Source organism: Erinaceus europaeus, chromosome 18 (genome assembly GCF_950295315.1).
Source record: "Erinaceus europaeus chromosome 18, mEriEur2.1, whole genome shotgun sequence".
Lineage (NCBI taxonomy): Eukaryota > Metazoa > Chordata > Mammalia > Eulipotyphla > Erinaceidae > Erinaceus > Erinaceus europaeus.
In genome coordinates, this window is record NC_080179.1 from 10,358,806 (window position 1) to 10,376,504 (window position 17,699).

At 38.6% G+C, this 17,699-nt stretch overlaps 1 protein-coding gene across 1 annotated transcript in view; it reads right to left on the minus strand.

Annotated features, from left to right (window-relative positions):
- The window catches only part of ITGA4 (integrin subunit alpha 4), a 92,696-nt gene that overhangs the window by 57,154 nt on the left and 17,843 nt on the right, over window positions 1–17,699 (minus strand). Inside the window, exons 3-9 of the mRNA XM_060177623.1 lie at window positions 9,911–10,017; window positions 9,685–9,814; window positions 7,734–7,801; window positions 5,300–5,429; window positions 3,017–3,102; window positions 1,928–1,990; window positions 1,700–1,837 (exon numbers count right to left, since the gene is read on the minus strand). Coding sequence (XP_060033606.1) covers window positions 1,700–1,837; window positions 1,928–1,990; window positions 3,017–3,102; window positions 5,300–5,429; window positions 7,734–7,801; window positions 9,685–9,814; window positions 9,911–10,017 — 722 coding nt within the window. The remainder of the gene's footprint in view (window positions 1–1,699; window positions 1,838–1,927; window positions 1,991–3,016; window positions 3,103–5,299; window positions 5,430–7,733; window positions 7,802–9,684; window positions 9,815–9,910; window positions 10,018–17,699) is intronic.

Sequence of the window (17,699 nt, forward strand, 5' to 3'; positions counted from 1 at the left end):
AGTGAACTGATTGTAAAAGTCCTTCCTATAAACCCAATTACTGACACGAAGAGAAGTTCATGAGTTTATCAAAGGCTTAAAAGACCAAAGATCTTGACTTCACAGGAAATGCCTTGAGGAAGGATGAGGGGGGGAGACCTCAGACAGCACAACGCCACCAAAGTTCTAGTGAGAAAGTTGTTCAAGAAGTGATAATTACTCTTCCAATTTTCTCCAGTCATCGAGAATGGTGGCTAAGAATTCCCTGAGACTCCTTGAGAGCTAGTTCAGTACAAGTCGGTGAAAGGGATATCATTCATATATATCATTCTGTTGAGTTTGTTCAAAAACAAGTATCCAGCATCTATTTATCCTGGACTCCTCCAAGTCACAAGGAAACAACAGTAGCAACACAGACAAACCCTTTTCACACAGCATCCATACTCCAATAGAAAACCAGACACTAGGAGACCAAGCCAACAGACATTAATACTAGATGTTGGCTGACGTCACTTTAGAGGGTTAAGAAATATGAAGAAGGGAGCACATGAAGAGTAATCTGTTATCAGACTCGAGCTCTTGGTCACCGCATGAGAGGAACTACACAGGACAAGTTTCACAGCAGCGGTGCGTTGCTGTGGTGTCTCTCCTCGCTCTACCCTTCTTTCTCCCTCCGTGTATCCTCTACTCTTGCTCATCCTCTAAAAACTGAGCTGCAGGCACTGAACCATGCAGGCATGACCACAGTGAAAACATTGGTGGCAATAAATAAATGAAGAATCAAAAGGAACAAGTCAAGGGGAACACTGGAAACCCTTCAAGTCTTTGTTTTGGCATAATGTCAAAAAATGAGACTGGTAAGAGAAAGCCAGAAGAACTATCTAAATTGAAATGTTACGCCACCAACTTCTACTCTAAAATAGTTTAAATAATTTAAGACTCAGCTATTAGCATAATTTTTTTCTATTTCTATGATTGCTATATCCTCTTTGGAATAATAAGCTATGAGGGGCCAGGTGGTGGTGCACCTGGTTAAGGACTCACATTGTGGTCCACAAGGACCCGGGTTCAAGTCCCTGGCCCCACCTGCAGGGGGAAAGCTTCATGAGTGGTGAAGCAGGGTTGAAGGTGTCTCTGTCTCTCTCCCTCTATATCTCCCCTTCCCCTCTCAATTTCTCTGTCTCTATCCAATAAGAAATAAAGAAAGAATAATAAGCTATGTCAGTCTAATACTCTTAATATATCCTTTATGAATTGTGCATATTGACATTTTACCAATACCTGTTTTATTTTCAAAAACTGATATAAAATGTTTCTACAAATATATGCATAACTATCAAATTATTTAAGGGCATCCACTACAGAACCAATATGCAGTCATTTTGAGGGACATAAAGATCAATCTTTCAATTTAGTTTTGTAGAATAATATAACTGAAGAGACTTCAATAAGGTCAGTGAGTATGTACAAGTTGTGGAATGGAGATGTTACTTAACAGCCTCAGACTCTGTAATATCAAAGTGGGACCGCTGTCCAGTCATCAACTATCACCTTGTTTGTACAGCTGTTAGTATAGCACCACAAATTTTCAGTTAAGAATTTTCTTCACCAGCAAGATAAGCCAGTGAATCTGTAGTCTTGGAACTCATGGCCTAGGAAGTGGTTCTGCATCTATCAGGATCATGTGACTGGTCCCCAGATTCAGGGTTGTTGGACATACCCTGCCAGAGTTGATGTACACAAACACTCTTCCCTCCTCTCTGACGGTGCTCTGCATGGGAGCTCCCACGAGTAAGTCTGACAGGCCATCTGCATTGAGGTCCACAGCGCAGACAGAAGCTCCGAAGTAAGAGCCGAGCTGTCCCCAAACAAACCAGACGCAGTTATTGAGATCAAAGCACGGCTACTCACAAAGCCCTCAGTGACACCGAAGGTAGAGACGTATTACCTTTTTACCTTTCATTTCATATAATATGTTTAGGGCTCTTGAACCAATGCTGAAAATGTATGCCTGCAATTTGGGAAAAGAATGAGAAAAAATTAGATTTCTATCACGTTGGAACTTTTGCCCATTTGATTAAAAAACATTCATTATTTTATAGATTGCAATTGCCAGATTTTAAGGATCAGTTATAAGCAATAAAAAATGAGAAAAAAATGACCTTTCTGACCCCTTTTAAGTAAAAAAAAAAAAAAAGTGGTGTTTGCCTTTTCAAAGCTCAGAAAAATTTAGTGATTAACATTCACCCACTAATGTAACACTTTAAAAACTACAACCAGAACTACTGCACTGTTTCTAGCCTTTCCACAACAAGTAATCTTCTTGATCTTCCTTTGACTATAAACCTGTTAATAAATAATGTATTTGTTCCCTAGACATCTTGAGATGATTCTAGCTCTAGCCTTTCACTGGGTCAAAAATGTGTATTAATAGCGCAAAGAAATCGCATGAGCCAGATTCCAGGTTCAATCCCTCATACCAACAGGTAAGTGGTATTCTTGTCAAAAAATACAGAGCCAGAGAAGTGGCTCACCAGTAGAGCACGTGCTTGCATGCAGGTTCCCCAGTCCAGCACCACATGATAAGCAGAAGTACACGGGAGGAAGCCCTGGTACCTACATACATCATCCATGCCTCCTTCTCTCCCCTCTCCTCCCCTCCTCTCCTCTCCTCACATCCCCTCTCTGAATGGAAAAGAGAGCCAGCACTGTGAATTGTTCACACTTAAGGCCCTACTCCAAAAAAGAAAAAAAAAAAAAGTCACAAAAGTATAAGAAACTTCATGGTACTTCCCATTCGTTTGCTTAAGGCTTCTCAGCTCATTTCCACCTAGAAGTCATACAATATTCACAGCCAGCCTCACTAAATGCCAACACACAGATCACCTCATAGGATTTCTGCAGTTCTTCCTCCAAGATGTCACCCTGCCATGCAATCTCTTTCTACCCTTGGTTTTGGATTTGCGCCTGCGCCTGCCCTCCCCCGCCGGCCGGAGACCCTTTCAACCTTTGGGAAGTAACAAGATGTGGTTCTTACTTTACCAATCTGTTCGTGTTGGGGTGCACCTCCAACTACTTCAGTGCTGTGTGGACTCCAAAAATGACCAGCTCCGACTGAGTAGCCTTCAAAACAAAGGAGAAAAGTAGAAGACTTATTTGCAACGTGCAGTATGCAAATCTACTCACAGAATTAAATCAGATTGATTTAAAAAGATCAGGCTAAACCCATTCTTAACATATAATAGATCAATGCTCAGAATTAATCACCTATTGTATATTTTGAGCAACTATTATTATGTGTGTTATAAAACTAATCATGGGGTTAAAGTCCTAGGTTTTAATTTTATAGTAGGTTTGCTAACTCTTGGGTTGTATTAAGGTACGTTGGCTTCAGACGTTACACCAGAGATACTTTAGAAAATATACAATGTCATATTTTAAACTTCAAATTTAAAAATCTGTATTTTCTTGCTTTGATATTTTCCTATTGCAACAAAACTTTATAATGACACTAACGGTAAAAATTTTTTTGTGATATAAAGCATAATGCCAAGTTACATTTCTTATGCTACCTGGAAATATGCTTCAATCATATAAACAAGTAATGCTGGGTTACATATTAAGTACTTTTGGTAGGAAAAACAAAAAGGAATTCTGGGGCAGGAAGATAACTCACTTGTACTGTCTGTTGCTTCATCATGAGTATGGACCACTTTTGAACCCAGCCTCCCCGTCCCTATCTCTACAAAAAGAAAATGAATTTCTACTTTCTAAATGTAAAAACCACTACCACTTATTATAGTACTTCTGAGTATAGAATGCTCACATATAAGCATGGTTTAAACAGGTCTACTTTTCCAAAACTACAAGGGAAACATTTAATTTTTTTATGACAAGAATTTATGTCAGAAGAAGAAAAAAAAAAACCTCTTGAATTTAGATAAAAAATACATTGTCCTACAGTGGACTTTTTATTAGAGAAGAGAAAATGAAAGGGCGATAAGACAGGCAGAGTAGAGACTAGCTGAGAAGAACTAGAAGAAAGATAAAAATAGGCTCTGGGAAGTACTCTAAGAACTTAGAAGTCAACGGCGGGCTTTTTGGCGCATGCCTCATGTTTCCTTGTTTAGAATGCCGTCTAGTGTCCCAATGACATTCTTTTGGTTAGTCCTTCCAGGAACTATTTACTTCCTCGTGCATAACATGAAATACTTCATGTAAAGTGCTAATAAAATTTACTGGGGAAAATGGTAAGTTCTCAGTAGATGCTACCTACATATGAACACACTTGCTGCATATAGACATTTAATAACAAATAACCAGTAAGGGAAAACATAAGGTGAAACTTGGACTGGGTGTGGTGTCGTTCATCAAAGCAAAGGACTCTGGGAAGCAGGGAAAGAGGCAGGATGAAGAGATATTGGGATCCTGTTGTATCACCTAGATGCCAATCAAGGGGAGATGAGAGGTGGTACCTATGTCTTAAAGACTGTAGTAAAAAACATTAAACGCCCCCCACCCCCATAATCCTTTTAAAAGGCACAAGTGTTTTTATGCTAACCTAGGAGTTCTAACAGTTATACTGATGGCTATAGTTGCACGGGTATGTAAAATATGTTAACTAGGATTTTATAGATTGTGTCCTTAAAAAGAATTTCTAACCTTTCTTTTTAATTACTATTGATTATTTGAATCTTTTGAAAATACAATTTCCCCAAACCTTCTGATCTATCAATACCACGCCTCGGCATGAATCCAGTGGATATAAAAGCACTAACTTGAAAGAATATATACACCCCTGTGTTTCTAGCTACATTATTCATAATAGCCCCACTATGTAAGCAACCTAAATGCCCAAAAATAGATGACCGGATAAAGAAATTATAGGATATAAATTCAGTGACATACCACTCTTAAACCAAAAAGAGATGATCAGTTAAACAGACGTAGATGTGACTACAGGAAGTAAAGTAAGTAAAAAGGTGAAGGACAACTGCCAGATGGCTTTGTTTATATATAGAGTACAGGTGACTGAAGTAAATGAACCTGCAGAAATGGTAGTGTATCTCTTGGACTTTTTTGAGAACTATAATTTTGATTGGTATCAGAGGTGAGGGGAGGGACAGAGAGCTTTGGGAGACGGTGTGGTGACTTCCATCATGTGTAAGTGTGAAATTATACTCCTGAAATGCTAAGATGCTGAAAAAACTTTGTTAAATTAATGAAAAGGGAAAAAAAAGGAAAGCACACAATCACTTATTAAATATTATAAGTAGCCAGAAAGCAAATATAATTTCAGATCACCAATTTTTTATAGTACCTAAGTAGCTTCCAAATTTTACTTGATTTCCTATGTCTACAAAAGCCTTGTATTTATTTGTTGTTACATTGTAGACAAAAACAGAGCCAGTCCAGTAAGATGATCCTGGAGCTCCCATCACAATTAAATCCTGTAAGAAAAAAAAATCTTTTAAATATTTTACCTCACCACTCAAAGCCTTATCCAGATACACACTGTAATTAATTAGAATATGCTTTCATAGTCACCAGAAATCTGAGCATTTTCTGAATTTAAAAACATCAGAGGAATAAATGGGGAAGCAAACTAATGGATCTTCACTTAAGTATGAAATTTCATAAGAAATTTAAATTCTCATTAGACACCAGTGGACTTTCAGATCAACAGTAGAACCACTGAACACTAGAATTAAGCTTTTGGGAGAAAGGCAATGTCTTTTCTATTAAAGTAAATTGTAGCTGGGTAATTCATTAGTGCTCATTAAGAAGATAAAAGATAATCATGTGTTGCCAAAAGAGTGAAAAACAGACTTAGTTTCAATTTGCAAGACAAACAAACAAAAAACATTGAAGGATTTTCTTAAAGACTTTATTATATGGGGAAAAAAAGGCAAAAGAGGAAGAGAATCTGGGGCAAATTTGATGAATTTAAGAAGAGGAAGTAGGGAAGGTGGGAAAGAGTAGATAAAATTTGTATTTTCAGCAAGCAAAACCTTTTACTCATTTCTAATTTTCCTTAAGATTCTGAATTTTAATTTTCGTTCAAATTGTCCTCAAAAATACAGTAGTTTTTTTTTCAACATAGGTAATTATTTACAGAAAACTTTAACTCTATATTTGATACTTCCTGTGTTCAGATATTCAGAAAACATTACAGAATTTACAACGAAAGGTCTTTTTTAAAAAAAATTTATATTTATGTATTTATTCCCTTTTGTTGCCCTTGTTTTATTGTTGTAGTTATTATTATTGATGCCATCATTGTTGGATAGGACAGAGAGAAATGGAGAGAAGAGGGGAATATAGAGAGGAGGAGAGATAGACACCTGCAGACCTGCTTCACTGCCTGTAAAGCGACCCTCCTGCAGGTGGGGAGCCAGGGGTTGGAACCGGGATCCTTATGCCAGCCCTTGTGCCTTGCACCATGTGTGCTTAACCCGCTGTCAACTAAAGGGTTTTAATGAAACTAGGACTTTAAGGGTTTAATTTTATGACCTTGAATATTCTAGAATGATAGACTGCTAGAATTTGGCAATATACCTGATTTAAAAAGAAATAGATGTTCATAATTTTAATTTAAACGTTTTTCTTCTTCAACTATTGTGTAAAAGTACTTGTGATAGGTAAGTTTAATGTATAAGTTAACAAGCTAACAAATAACTGTTACTATTTTTGACTCATTTAATTCTTATAAAATTATTTAGGAGTTTTACGTGGTCCTGTGGGGGTATAGTTGCATAATATAAACTCAGAATATTGAACATTAAAAATTAAATGTCAACTATTAAATTTAAGAGACATATTATTCAGGTTCAGGTTTTTCACAAATTTTTAAAAAAATCTGTTTTATTGGATAGAGACAGCTAGAAATTGAGAGGGAGCAGGGTGATAGAGAGGGAGAGAGATGGAGAGACACCCACAGCCTTGCTTCACCACTCATGAAGCTTCTCTGCTGGAGGTGGGGACTGGGGGCTTGAACCTGGGTCCTTGTGCACTGTAACATGTGCACTCAACCAGGTGCGCCACCACCCAGCCCCATTTTTTCACACCTTTCACACTGCGTAACATCACTATAACATCAGTCACTTGAGAATTAGGGTTTGAATTGGGAACCCCTTTTGTAGGCTCCTTCAGGACAATACCTTCACTATGAACCAGCAATGGTAGGACTGCCCCACTCTGAAGGGAGGGCTGGGTCATCCCACCCTGCCACTGGAGAAAGACAGGTTCTCAAGTGAGTGCATCCTCAACGTTCCCAGCTGTGACCACAGACTGTAAACTCAGTCTGACAGTGACTCTGAGATTGTACAAGCTCTGGTGCTAAATATCATAGATATGGGCCCCAGGTTAGACTGACGTGGTAAAAGTTAATTGCAATTTATATATATTTTCTTCAAGTTTACAAGTAACTCTCTGCCCTAATCCTGCTTTCTAGTTCTACTCTCAACTCTGAAACCATCCTCCCAGACAATACATTTAGTCCACCTAATGGAGAGAGGAGGGGAAGACAGAGAGGAGGAGAGAAAGACAGACACCTGCAAACCTGCTTCACTGCCTGTGAAGCAACACCCCCAGCAGGTGGGGAGCCGGGGGCTCGAACCGGGACTCTGGTAGTGGGAATCTTATGGTATTATACTCCTATCATCTTAAAATTTTGTAAAGCAATATTAAATTACTAATGAAAAATTATGAAAAGGATACTTGATAAACACTCATAACATATTAATTAGTATCACCTCTGTGTAAAAACTAGATATTCCAACTTGACATGATGTAAAATGTTCTCCAAATTTCTTCATATAATCTAAAATGAAATAGAAAAATTCAGGAAGTCATTTAAAAACAAAAGTAATACACATTTTTATCATATATCCTTACAATCCACCTTATAGAGAGCATTTTTTCACTTTAAGTTAATAACTTTAATATCACAACTTTTCTGTAGCAGATTTCAAAATATACCTGTAAAATGACAATAAAATATAGCTATCTGTGGTTCTTTTTCCGGGGAAGCATATGCAGTAGATAGGCTGAAAAAAATGTGTGAGTACCTAAGAGAGAGGTAGGATTTGTTATTTCTATTCCAGATTTCAATTTTAAACAGGCTTCCCAGATTTTGCAGTTAAAAAAAAAAATCACAGGATAAGTCAAGGTCTACAAAGACTTTTTGGGTGCCCTGTCACAAAAATCACCACACATATATGCTTCTAGAAACCATTACAAGAATGATTTGCTAGGACTTATTATTAGAACAAAGCTTTGCCTCTTCTTAAAAAAAAAAAAAATGACCTAAGAAAACCTATATAAAAATAATCATGCCCACATCTTCATTTTTGTTTTATTAAAAAGAAAAGTTAAATAAATCCCCAAGCCACTGATAATTAAAACCACTGGCATTTTATTCCTGAGACATTATAACCATAACTTAGGTGCTGTGTTGGGTTTATGTCACCTTGGATTTTGTACAATATGACAGACGAGTGGAAAGAAAACTAAGAAAATGCTTTCCAGTGTCAGACAATAAGGAAGACATTAATAGATAAGGGGCCAGGTGGTGGCGCACTTGGTTGAATGCAAATGTTACAATGAACAAGGACCAGGGTTCAAACCCCTGGGCCCCATCTGTAGGAGGCAGTCTCACAAGTGGTGAAGCAGGGCTGAAGGTGTCTCTCTCCCTTTCATTTCAATTTCTGATGGTCTCTGTTCAATAAATAAAGATAATAAAAAATTAAAATAAAAAAATTAATAGATAAAAACACGATTCTTTTTTTTTTTTTTTTACCACTGGCATCAAAAACCAAATTAGGAATCTACACAACACACTTCTTCACACCATCAAGTTTCTAAAAGACCCAAAGATTAACAGAATCAGCCACTGCATCTGCACACTTGGTGAAAAATGGGTCAGTGAACAGACATCTTCTTTGGTTACTGAATAACTATGTTGATTAAAAAGATCCAATACTAGCAGTCACGTAGTCATTCTGAGTTTTCTAAAAACATCCAGAATTTTAGATATTACAGTTGCTAGAGTTTGAGCCTGTAAGCTCTAAACCTCAAGCATGGCAGTCTTTTGCATAATCATTATTCTGTCTCCCTGACCAGGGTAATATATTTTAAATGTACTTCAATTATTAGAAATTAAAACTAGAAGCCCTTTTCCTACTTCTGACAATACCAAGTCCAATTTTCATGATCTTTAGGTGCCCTGTACATAGTTGATAACCATTAGGCTCATTTATCCTAAATTGAAATGAAATTGAGTGCAAAGGTAGGTAATTATCAATTAAGGTTCTGTAATTATTCAAATTAAATTAAATCATCAAATTGCTAGTGCTAAGACTGCAACAATACATTTTGGAAACCTAATACTATTATAAGTGAGAGAAAAGAGATAAAAGGTAAGAGTACTTCTCAGCAGTTAAGCCAACATACTTATTTCAACAATCTTACTCTCTTGTGGCATATTCAAAATTGAAAATAATAATAATCATCATCATGGCCAGGGAAGTATGTCAGCAAGGCAGAACAACAAAATCCCTGGTTTGATCTTCAGTACTACATCTGTTCTGGCTTTCTTTACATCTTTCATAAAAATCAACCAACCTTCAAAACGGGGGGGGGGGGGATCTTAAAAAGACATCTACTTGATTCTCTTGATCACTTAGTGTAAAAAGCACGCTTTACCTTGGTAACAAGGAGTCATTCTTGTAGTCAGTTCTGTTCTCAGATCAGAGGGCAAACCATAGCAAGCACCACTAGGGAGCTTATTTTCATTCCTCATGTAAAAAATGTTTTTCCACCTGTGTCCACAAGTCTGAATAACACATAAAATTAAAAAAAAAATGACTGTGAAATTCATAGCCCAAATATCTCATCCCAGAATGCTAGTGGACCCATCCTAATAACCTACCACTACGGATCCATTTTCTCCTGGCTGCCTGGAAAGCGTGACTCCCAGCCACTGGTTGTCTCTTTCTTCCAAACAAGTCTTTCCACATGGTTCTCCACTAGGACTACCTACAACGTTAGAAAATAATTCTATCATCAGTTGTCCTGAAAACAGTGTCATCCTGAAAGGGGGGAGGGGAGCAAACACCTGTGCTTGTCTCCAGTGTTCTTTCTCCTGAGCCCTGGGTTAATTAGATGCCCCTGCCTGGTCCCCTGCCTCTGACTGTATTGTGTGGGGTGGGGCTGAAGGCAATAGCTTCCTTTAAGCTAATATACTGTTCTCTTGCAAGGTGATTTTGATTTACAGAAATGAACATGCAAGGCTGGGGAGACAGCATAATGAATGGTTTTTATGCCTGAGGGTCCGAAGCCCTAAGTTTAGTCCCCAGTACCACTATAAGCCAGAGCTGATCAATGCTCTGGTTAAAAAAAAAAATTAATTAAAAAATAAATCTCCAACTGTTATGCAATTCCTAGTAGGGAGAGATGTTATTTTTTCTATCTCTCCAGTTATATTCATTTAAAAGTATCTCTACATAAATATGACCTACATCAAGAAAAATACAAGGAAAATATTCATTAGGATATGTTTTCCTTTGCCGCTATCCATTTGTTAAGTCAATACTTTCACAGTAATAAAATAGTAACTAAGTTGTTTTGTAAAAGTAAGACATGAACATCAACTGGTTAAACTATGAGGAGGAAATGGCTTTACTATAGTAGAGAACTAACCAAGATGACTGGGGGGGGGGGGAGAAAGAGATTAGTTTAAGCCTATGCCGACAATGCACAGACAACTATGATACATCTGATATTTGGCAGAGGCTTTGCACTTTTTTTTTTTTTTACCACTTTTTCAGCTTTGTCAACTTTATCTGAGCACTTTTTTTGTTGTTGTTGTTACCAGGACATAACAGCTCTAGGATGACTTTTTACAGACAGGAAAAAGGCAGGAGGGGTCAGATGGTGCCACCTCTGGTTAAACACACACAGCACAGTGCACAAGGATAAGGGTTCAAGCCCTTGGTCCCCAACTGTAGGGGAAAAGCTTCACAAGTGGTAGAGTAGAGCTGCAGGTGTCTCTGTCTCTCTCCTGATCTTCCCCTCCCCTCTCAATTCCTCTTTGTCTCTATCCAATAATAAATGAATAAAGTTTAAAAAAGAAACAAAACGGCCTAAGGAGAAAGGGAAAGCATTACAGCACCAAAGCTGCTACCAGCGCAGTGCAATGGGGGCCAGGCTCAAACCTGAGTTGAGTTCTGAGCATGGCAAAGGCCCTCTCCCAAGTGAACTGTCTTGCTGCTCCTACCTGAGCACTTTCAAAAATACCTGTTTATGGAGACATGGAGGACAAAAAGACTCCAACATGGCCCCGACCATTTTAAGCCACACTTTACTGTGGCTGAGAGGTAAGGATTAAACATGTGGAAAGTAGCATGATAATTATCAATAAAATACAAATAATGCCCAATACTGGCTTACAGTTAGTGGATTGTGATTTATTTCAAATTTTAAAAAAAGGTGTAAAACTATTTCAGTAGCAAAATGAAAAGCTTAAGCAAGTATGCAGGCAAAAGCATCAAGTCAAAGTTAATGATTTATGAGTAGTACTGCTAAACTACACAAGAGCAAGTAATATTCCTAATTGTGATTTTTTTTTCTTTTTTTGTTGAGTGATTACAGCTTTAATCTTTACTAAAGTGTTTTCTACTAGCCAGCTTGGAGGACAACGATATCAGTATCTTCAGATTCCTTTTGTTCTCATTTGCACCCTCTCTTTAATTGCCATGTAGTTTTATTTCACCTGAACTCATTTCCAACGGCAGGTAAATAAATCCACGCGCATCACCATGATAGGCCGATTGTATACAGCCGGGGATTACTTTGAAAATTGTTTAGATACCAAGTTTTCATATACTTAAGAGTGATCATTTCCAAACCATTACATTTTGTCTCCATTTATAACTGTGGCCCTGATATAAAGCTCCTTAGGCTAAATTCGAATAGCTGAGGATCATTTTGCAACAGGAATGGTTTTCACTAAAGGATCTGAATAAACGCTTCCCCAAAGAAGACATACAGATCACCCACAGACAAATGAAAAAAAAAAGAAATTTAACCATTAGAAATCATTGGGAAGGGAGTCGGGTGGTAGCACAGCGGGTTAAGCGCAGGTGGTGCTAAGCACAAGGACTGGCATAAGGATCCCGGTTCAAGCCCCTGGCTCCCCACCTACAGGGGAGTCAATTCACAGGCGGTGAAGCAGGTCTGTAGGTGTCTATCTTTCTCTCCCCCCTCTGTCTTCCCTTCCTCTCTCCATTTCTCTTTGTCCTATCCAACAACAATAGCATCAATAATAACTACAACAATAAAAACAACAAAGGAAACAAAAGGAAATAAATTAAGAAAAAAGAAAAAAAATTCAAAAAAAAAAAGAAATCATTGGGAAAATGCAAATCAAAACCACCCGACACAGAGAACAATGGCCTACATCATGACAACTGCAAACAGCAAGTACTAGAAAGATATGTAGGGGGAAAAAAAGCATTCTGATCCCAGCGGAGTTGGTGGGATGCATACTAGTGTCGTCTATAAAAAATTATATTAATTCTTAAAAAAAAAAAAAAAGGAAGCTACTAGGAAATCCTCCAATCCAATCTTTTAGGCATCTATTCGAAAAGATGCAAACAGTAATGTGAGGGGTCCCAGCAGTAGGGCACCAGGCTGAGCGTACTATTCCATGCAGAAGGACCTGGGTTCAAGCCTGTACTCCCACCTGAAGGGAAGATGCTTCGTGTGCTTGGAAGCAGGTCAGTAGTAGGTGTTATTTTTTTTTCTCTCTACCATTCTATCACCCACACCTCTCTCAATTTCTCTATGCCTAATAAATAAAATAGAAGTTTAAAAAAAGGAAAATTTGGCTACTACTAGGAGCCGTGGATTGATTTGTAGTGCCAATTCTAAGCCCCAGTGATAAATGGAGGCAATAAAAAAGAAAAAGAAATACTAATTTGAGAGCATACATGCAAACCTGTGTTGATAACAGCATTATAGTATCCAAAATAGAAAATCAACCTATATATTCATTATTAAACAGGTGACTGAAGGAGAGAGCTGAGAAGTATGCATTCACTGAACTTCTCTGTTCCAGTCTCTTGGAAACAGAGCTGGCAGTCAGCTGAGGTAAAGAACAAACACCTCATCACAGACCCCTGCAAGCGTCAACCCGGCTTTGACCTGGCACGTTATGATCGGGCCCTCCTCAATCACTATCGAACAGGCCATGGCCGGTGCGCCGCTATGTTCCATGGCTGGGGAGCCAGAGACGATCCGAACTGCCCCTGCGGCTCCAGACAGACTATGACCCACATAGTCAACGACTGCCACCTCTCCAGATTCAAAGGAGGTCTCCAAACTTTACATCAGGCTCAACCTGATGCTGTTGACTGGCTACGGAAGAAGGGCAAATGCTAGAAGAAGAAGTGAACTAGCACTCTGCCATTAAAATGATAAAAGAATTTCTTTTGGGATAAAATGGTTGGAACATAGAGATCTTTGGTCCATAACCCCCGAGGGATAAAGAATAGGGAAACTTCCAATGGAGGGGATGGGATACAGAACTCTGGTGGTGGGAACTGGTTGGAATTGTGCCCCCTCTTATCCTACAGTCTTGTTAATTATTACTAAATCACTAATAAAAAAAAATGGTTGGAGCAGGCTTTTTGTCAAGTGAAGCAAATAAGGAAATTAAAAAAATCATGGGGAGTACTTCCAGAGGCATGGCTATAAAGTAGCCGTGTTTTATTCTCCCAATCAACTAGGAAAAGCAATGAACGTCACCTGAAAACTCAACAAAATACAACTAGGCTTTCTTCAAAAATTCATCAAGCCACAGGTGAGTTGACACTTGTGGCTCATGAACAGAAAAGTGGTGAAGGAGAGATTCCCCGCACTGGAGAGATTCCCTGGACTTAGGGATAGCTGGTGCCAGGTTGGGAGTTTGACAGCTGACGTGCACCACTTCTGGGTCTGAATGAAACAAATGACCATTAAAAAAAAAAAAGAAAAGAAAAATGACCTAAGCCACAGGTGACTATAGACACATGTGGTTTGTGAACTATAAGGGGGTGAGTGAATGAGTGATTCCCAGGACTAAAAACCAGTGCTTAGAGAGGGCAGGCACCAAATAAGAACTGTGGCTGAGATAAATCCAGGACTGAGTTTTAGCAAAAAATAAAACTCACCAATTTACAACTGTGACTTCTTGAGTCTCCATTGCTGTTGCCCCACAGGGGCTGGAATAGCATCAGGGAGACCCTAGACTGACACCAAGGGCACTGAGCCAGCCTGGGAACTCAGGAGAATCTCTCTGCCATCCTCCCCCCCCCCCCCCACACACACACAAACAGGAAAATCAAACACCTTAGCCACAGCGTCTCCTGCTGGCACAACAACAAAGCAACACTAAATTAAGAAACAAATACTGACAGCAGTGACAGAAACCCCAAATGACCAGACAGATCTAGAATAAATAACTGAGACAGGGTTCAGAAAACTCGTTAGGAAATCAGTTCAGGAAACTAGAGTTAAGATTCAAGAGCTCAGCCATCAACTTACCAAAGAATTATAAAGAATTATAAAGTACGGGGGGCGGGCACAAAAATTCCAAACAGAACTGCAGGGGCTAAAGGTCACTATGAAAGCAATTCAGGGTAAGGTCAAAGGCCTTGGAAGTAAACTTGATCAGATGTTGGAGTGAATATCAACACTAGAAGCCACAACTATCACATTCTGCTGTGAATTTCAAACTCTTGAAAGGTTTAAGAAAAATGAAGCACTTTTCAATGAAATAGACTCCATCAGAAAGATGAAGAAATTAATGGGCTTCCCTTACATAAAGCAAATAAAGTTTCCCTTACATAAAGCAAATGAACTTGCAAAGCACAAAAGAAATCTAATTTAGACCCTAGGAAAACTTGGCAGTTACTGGTAGAAATGGCGGGGAAATGTCGTGGTCATGACATCATCTCCCCAGACAGTAACTTGGGTCCACCTGCATATCAGATGTCAGGCTCAAGCAAAAAACTAATAAAGTCACGGGCCCTTTGGAATATACCCAAAATAGACCTACTAGTTTTTCCAAAATGAAGACCCCAAATCTTTATCTGCAATATTCCAGCCTTTCGGTTCATGATTAATCAACAATTTGTATGGCTTTATATGTTAACTCTCTTTTCAGCCACCAGGTTCCAGATGCTACCATGATGCCAACCAGTCTTCCCTGGACAGATGAACTCAACAGTTTGTCCTGGAGCCCCCGCTTCCCCAAAGCTCTGCCCAACTAGGGTAAGAGAGGCTGGGAGTCTGGATCAACCTGTCAACACCCATGTTCAACGGGGAAGCAATTACAGAAGCCAGACCTTCCACCTTCTGCATCCCACAATGACCCTGGGTCCATGCTCCCAGAGGGACAAAGAATAGGAAAGCTATCAGGGGAGGGGATGGGATACGGAATTCTGGTGGTAGGAACTGTGTGGAGTTGTACCTCTTTTTATCCTATGGTCTTGTCAGTGTTTCCATTTAATAAATAAATTAAATTTAAAAAAAGAAAAAAGGAATGGGAGGAGACGAAGGGCATTCCACAGAGGAGTCTTGGTTGTGATAACATTGGGACTTTGTGTAACACATATGAACATACACATCTTAAACTACACTCCTCCAAATTTCAGTTTTATAAAACACTATTAAATCACTGAAATACTATATAAGAAGCTGTTTGCACCAGGTACCGTGGGTAGAAAAGACTTGCTTTCCAGAGCACGGGGAGATATGTACACGTCTGTTCTAAAAATGTTTTGAGGTCAAACGGCAAAATCCTTATCACAGCTGCACTAAATACAGTTTCTTAAGTTCTCTTCTGGCGACTCTGATTAGATCCACATGAGACTGTGTCTACCCACGGTGTGGAATATTATTACAAAAGAATGTAGGTATTATTCTGGTCAAATTTCTTATAAATTTCTTATAAAGACAAGGCCTACCAAATGGGCCTTGTAACAGCTTCCTAGAGCACAAGGCTAAAAGAAAGTGAAAGGAAGTTATGGAAAATGAATGCTGGGGTTAATTATCAATGTCTGTTGAAATAGGAAGAGAACCTCTTACATTCCAAATCTTGAGAAAAAAAAAAAAGTACTACCCAGGAGGAGACACGTTCTCTAGGCTAGAATACTGAAGGAAAAACAGTAAAAGAGAGAGAAAAGATAATTGTGTGTTTGGTGGGCGTGGATATTATGTGATGGTCAAATAATTTAAAGAAAGCTAAGAAATGAAGTCTTTTTTTGTAATTTGCATTTATGATGCAATTTTTGGTTCAAATTTCTACTCTACTCAGTTTTTTAAAAAATATTTTATCTTATTTTATTTTACTTTATTTTATTACCAGCACACTGCTCAGCTCTGGTTTACAGTGGTGCAGAGGACTGAACCTGAGACTCAGTAGCCTCAGCCCTCAGTTGGTTTTTTTTTTTTTTTTTTACATTTTCAAAAATAGAAAAATTCCATCTGTCTGAAATGGAAGTCCATTCATCACAATAAACACTTCACTGAAATATTTTGTCTGAAAAATACCTGAGTATTTCTAAAAACAATAGTCAGAACTCAGCGAACTAAGGTAATTGACCAGCAGGAACAATAAGAGGACGACACAGGTCACACATGACAAATTATCAGCATCTGAGATATGCTAATGGCACATTTTCAAGATTACACCAAAAATGTAGAAATAAATGTATTCTTTTTTAAAAAATTTCTTTTCCTACTCCTTCCTTGGCCATTTGACTTAAAGCTAGAGGAAGGGACCCCTATCTTGACCTATTTCTTGTGTTGCACACTCTATTTTTTTTTACATCTTTTTTACATTAGAGCTTATCTTCTAATCTTTTCTCCCTTCGTAGTTTTTGAATTTTAGTTATTTTCTCCTCTGACATGATTCTATCATTCCCCCTCTGTAACTAGCCCTGTTTTTTATACTGGATATAATAAGAAGCAAATTTATTCTTCTAAAAGCTGCTAGCCCAAATTTCAAAAATCAGACTAACAGTTTTGGGTTTTCAGCTTGCGAATGATGTGGCATTCGGCTTCTAGTTCTCAATCTCCATAACTGTGTGTAAGCCAATTCCTACAGAAAAAAAAAAAAAGTTTGCTTTTTCTTTTTAAATTCATATCTCCAACTGGTCTGTCTCCTCTAGTGACCCTGACTCATACAACCAATCTAGCCTACTTCCGTGTTGCACTAAACACTGACCCAGTTCCTCTTGACCATTATGCTATCATCTTCAACCCAACCCAAACGCAATATCCACATACGTGAGCTAAAAATGGAAGGGTCAGCAAATGAGAATTCAATATTTCAGTTTAAGCATTATCTACTGCTATCTCACAGCTGTATTTGAAAACGTGCATACGTAAATGAAGGTACGTGCACACACACACACACACACACACACACACACACACACACACAAAGAAAACTCACAATGTCATGAAACAGTTCTTTTCACATAAAAAGATAGGAGTCGGGTAGTGGCACAGCGGGTTAAACGCATGTGGCGCAAAGCGCAAGGACCGGCGTAAGGATCCGGGTTCCAGCCCCGGGCTCCCCACCTGCAGGGGATTCGCTTCACAGGCGGTGAAGCAGGTCTGCAGGTGTCTGTCTTTCTCTCCCCTTCTCTGTCTTCCCCTCCTCTCTCCAT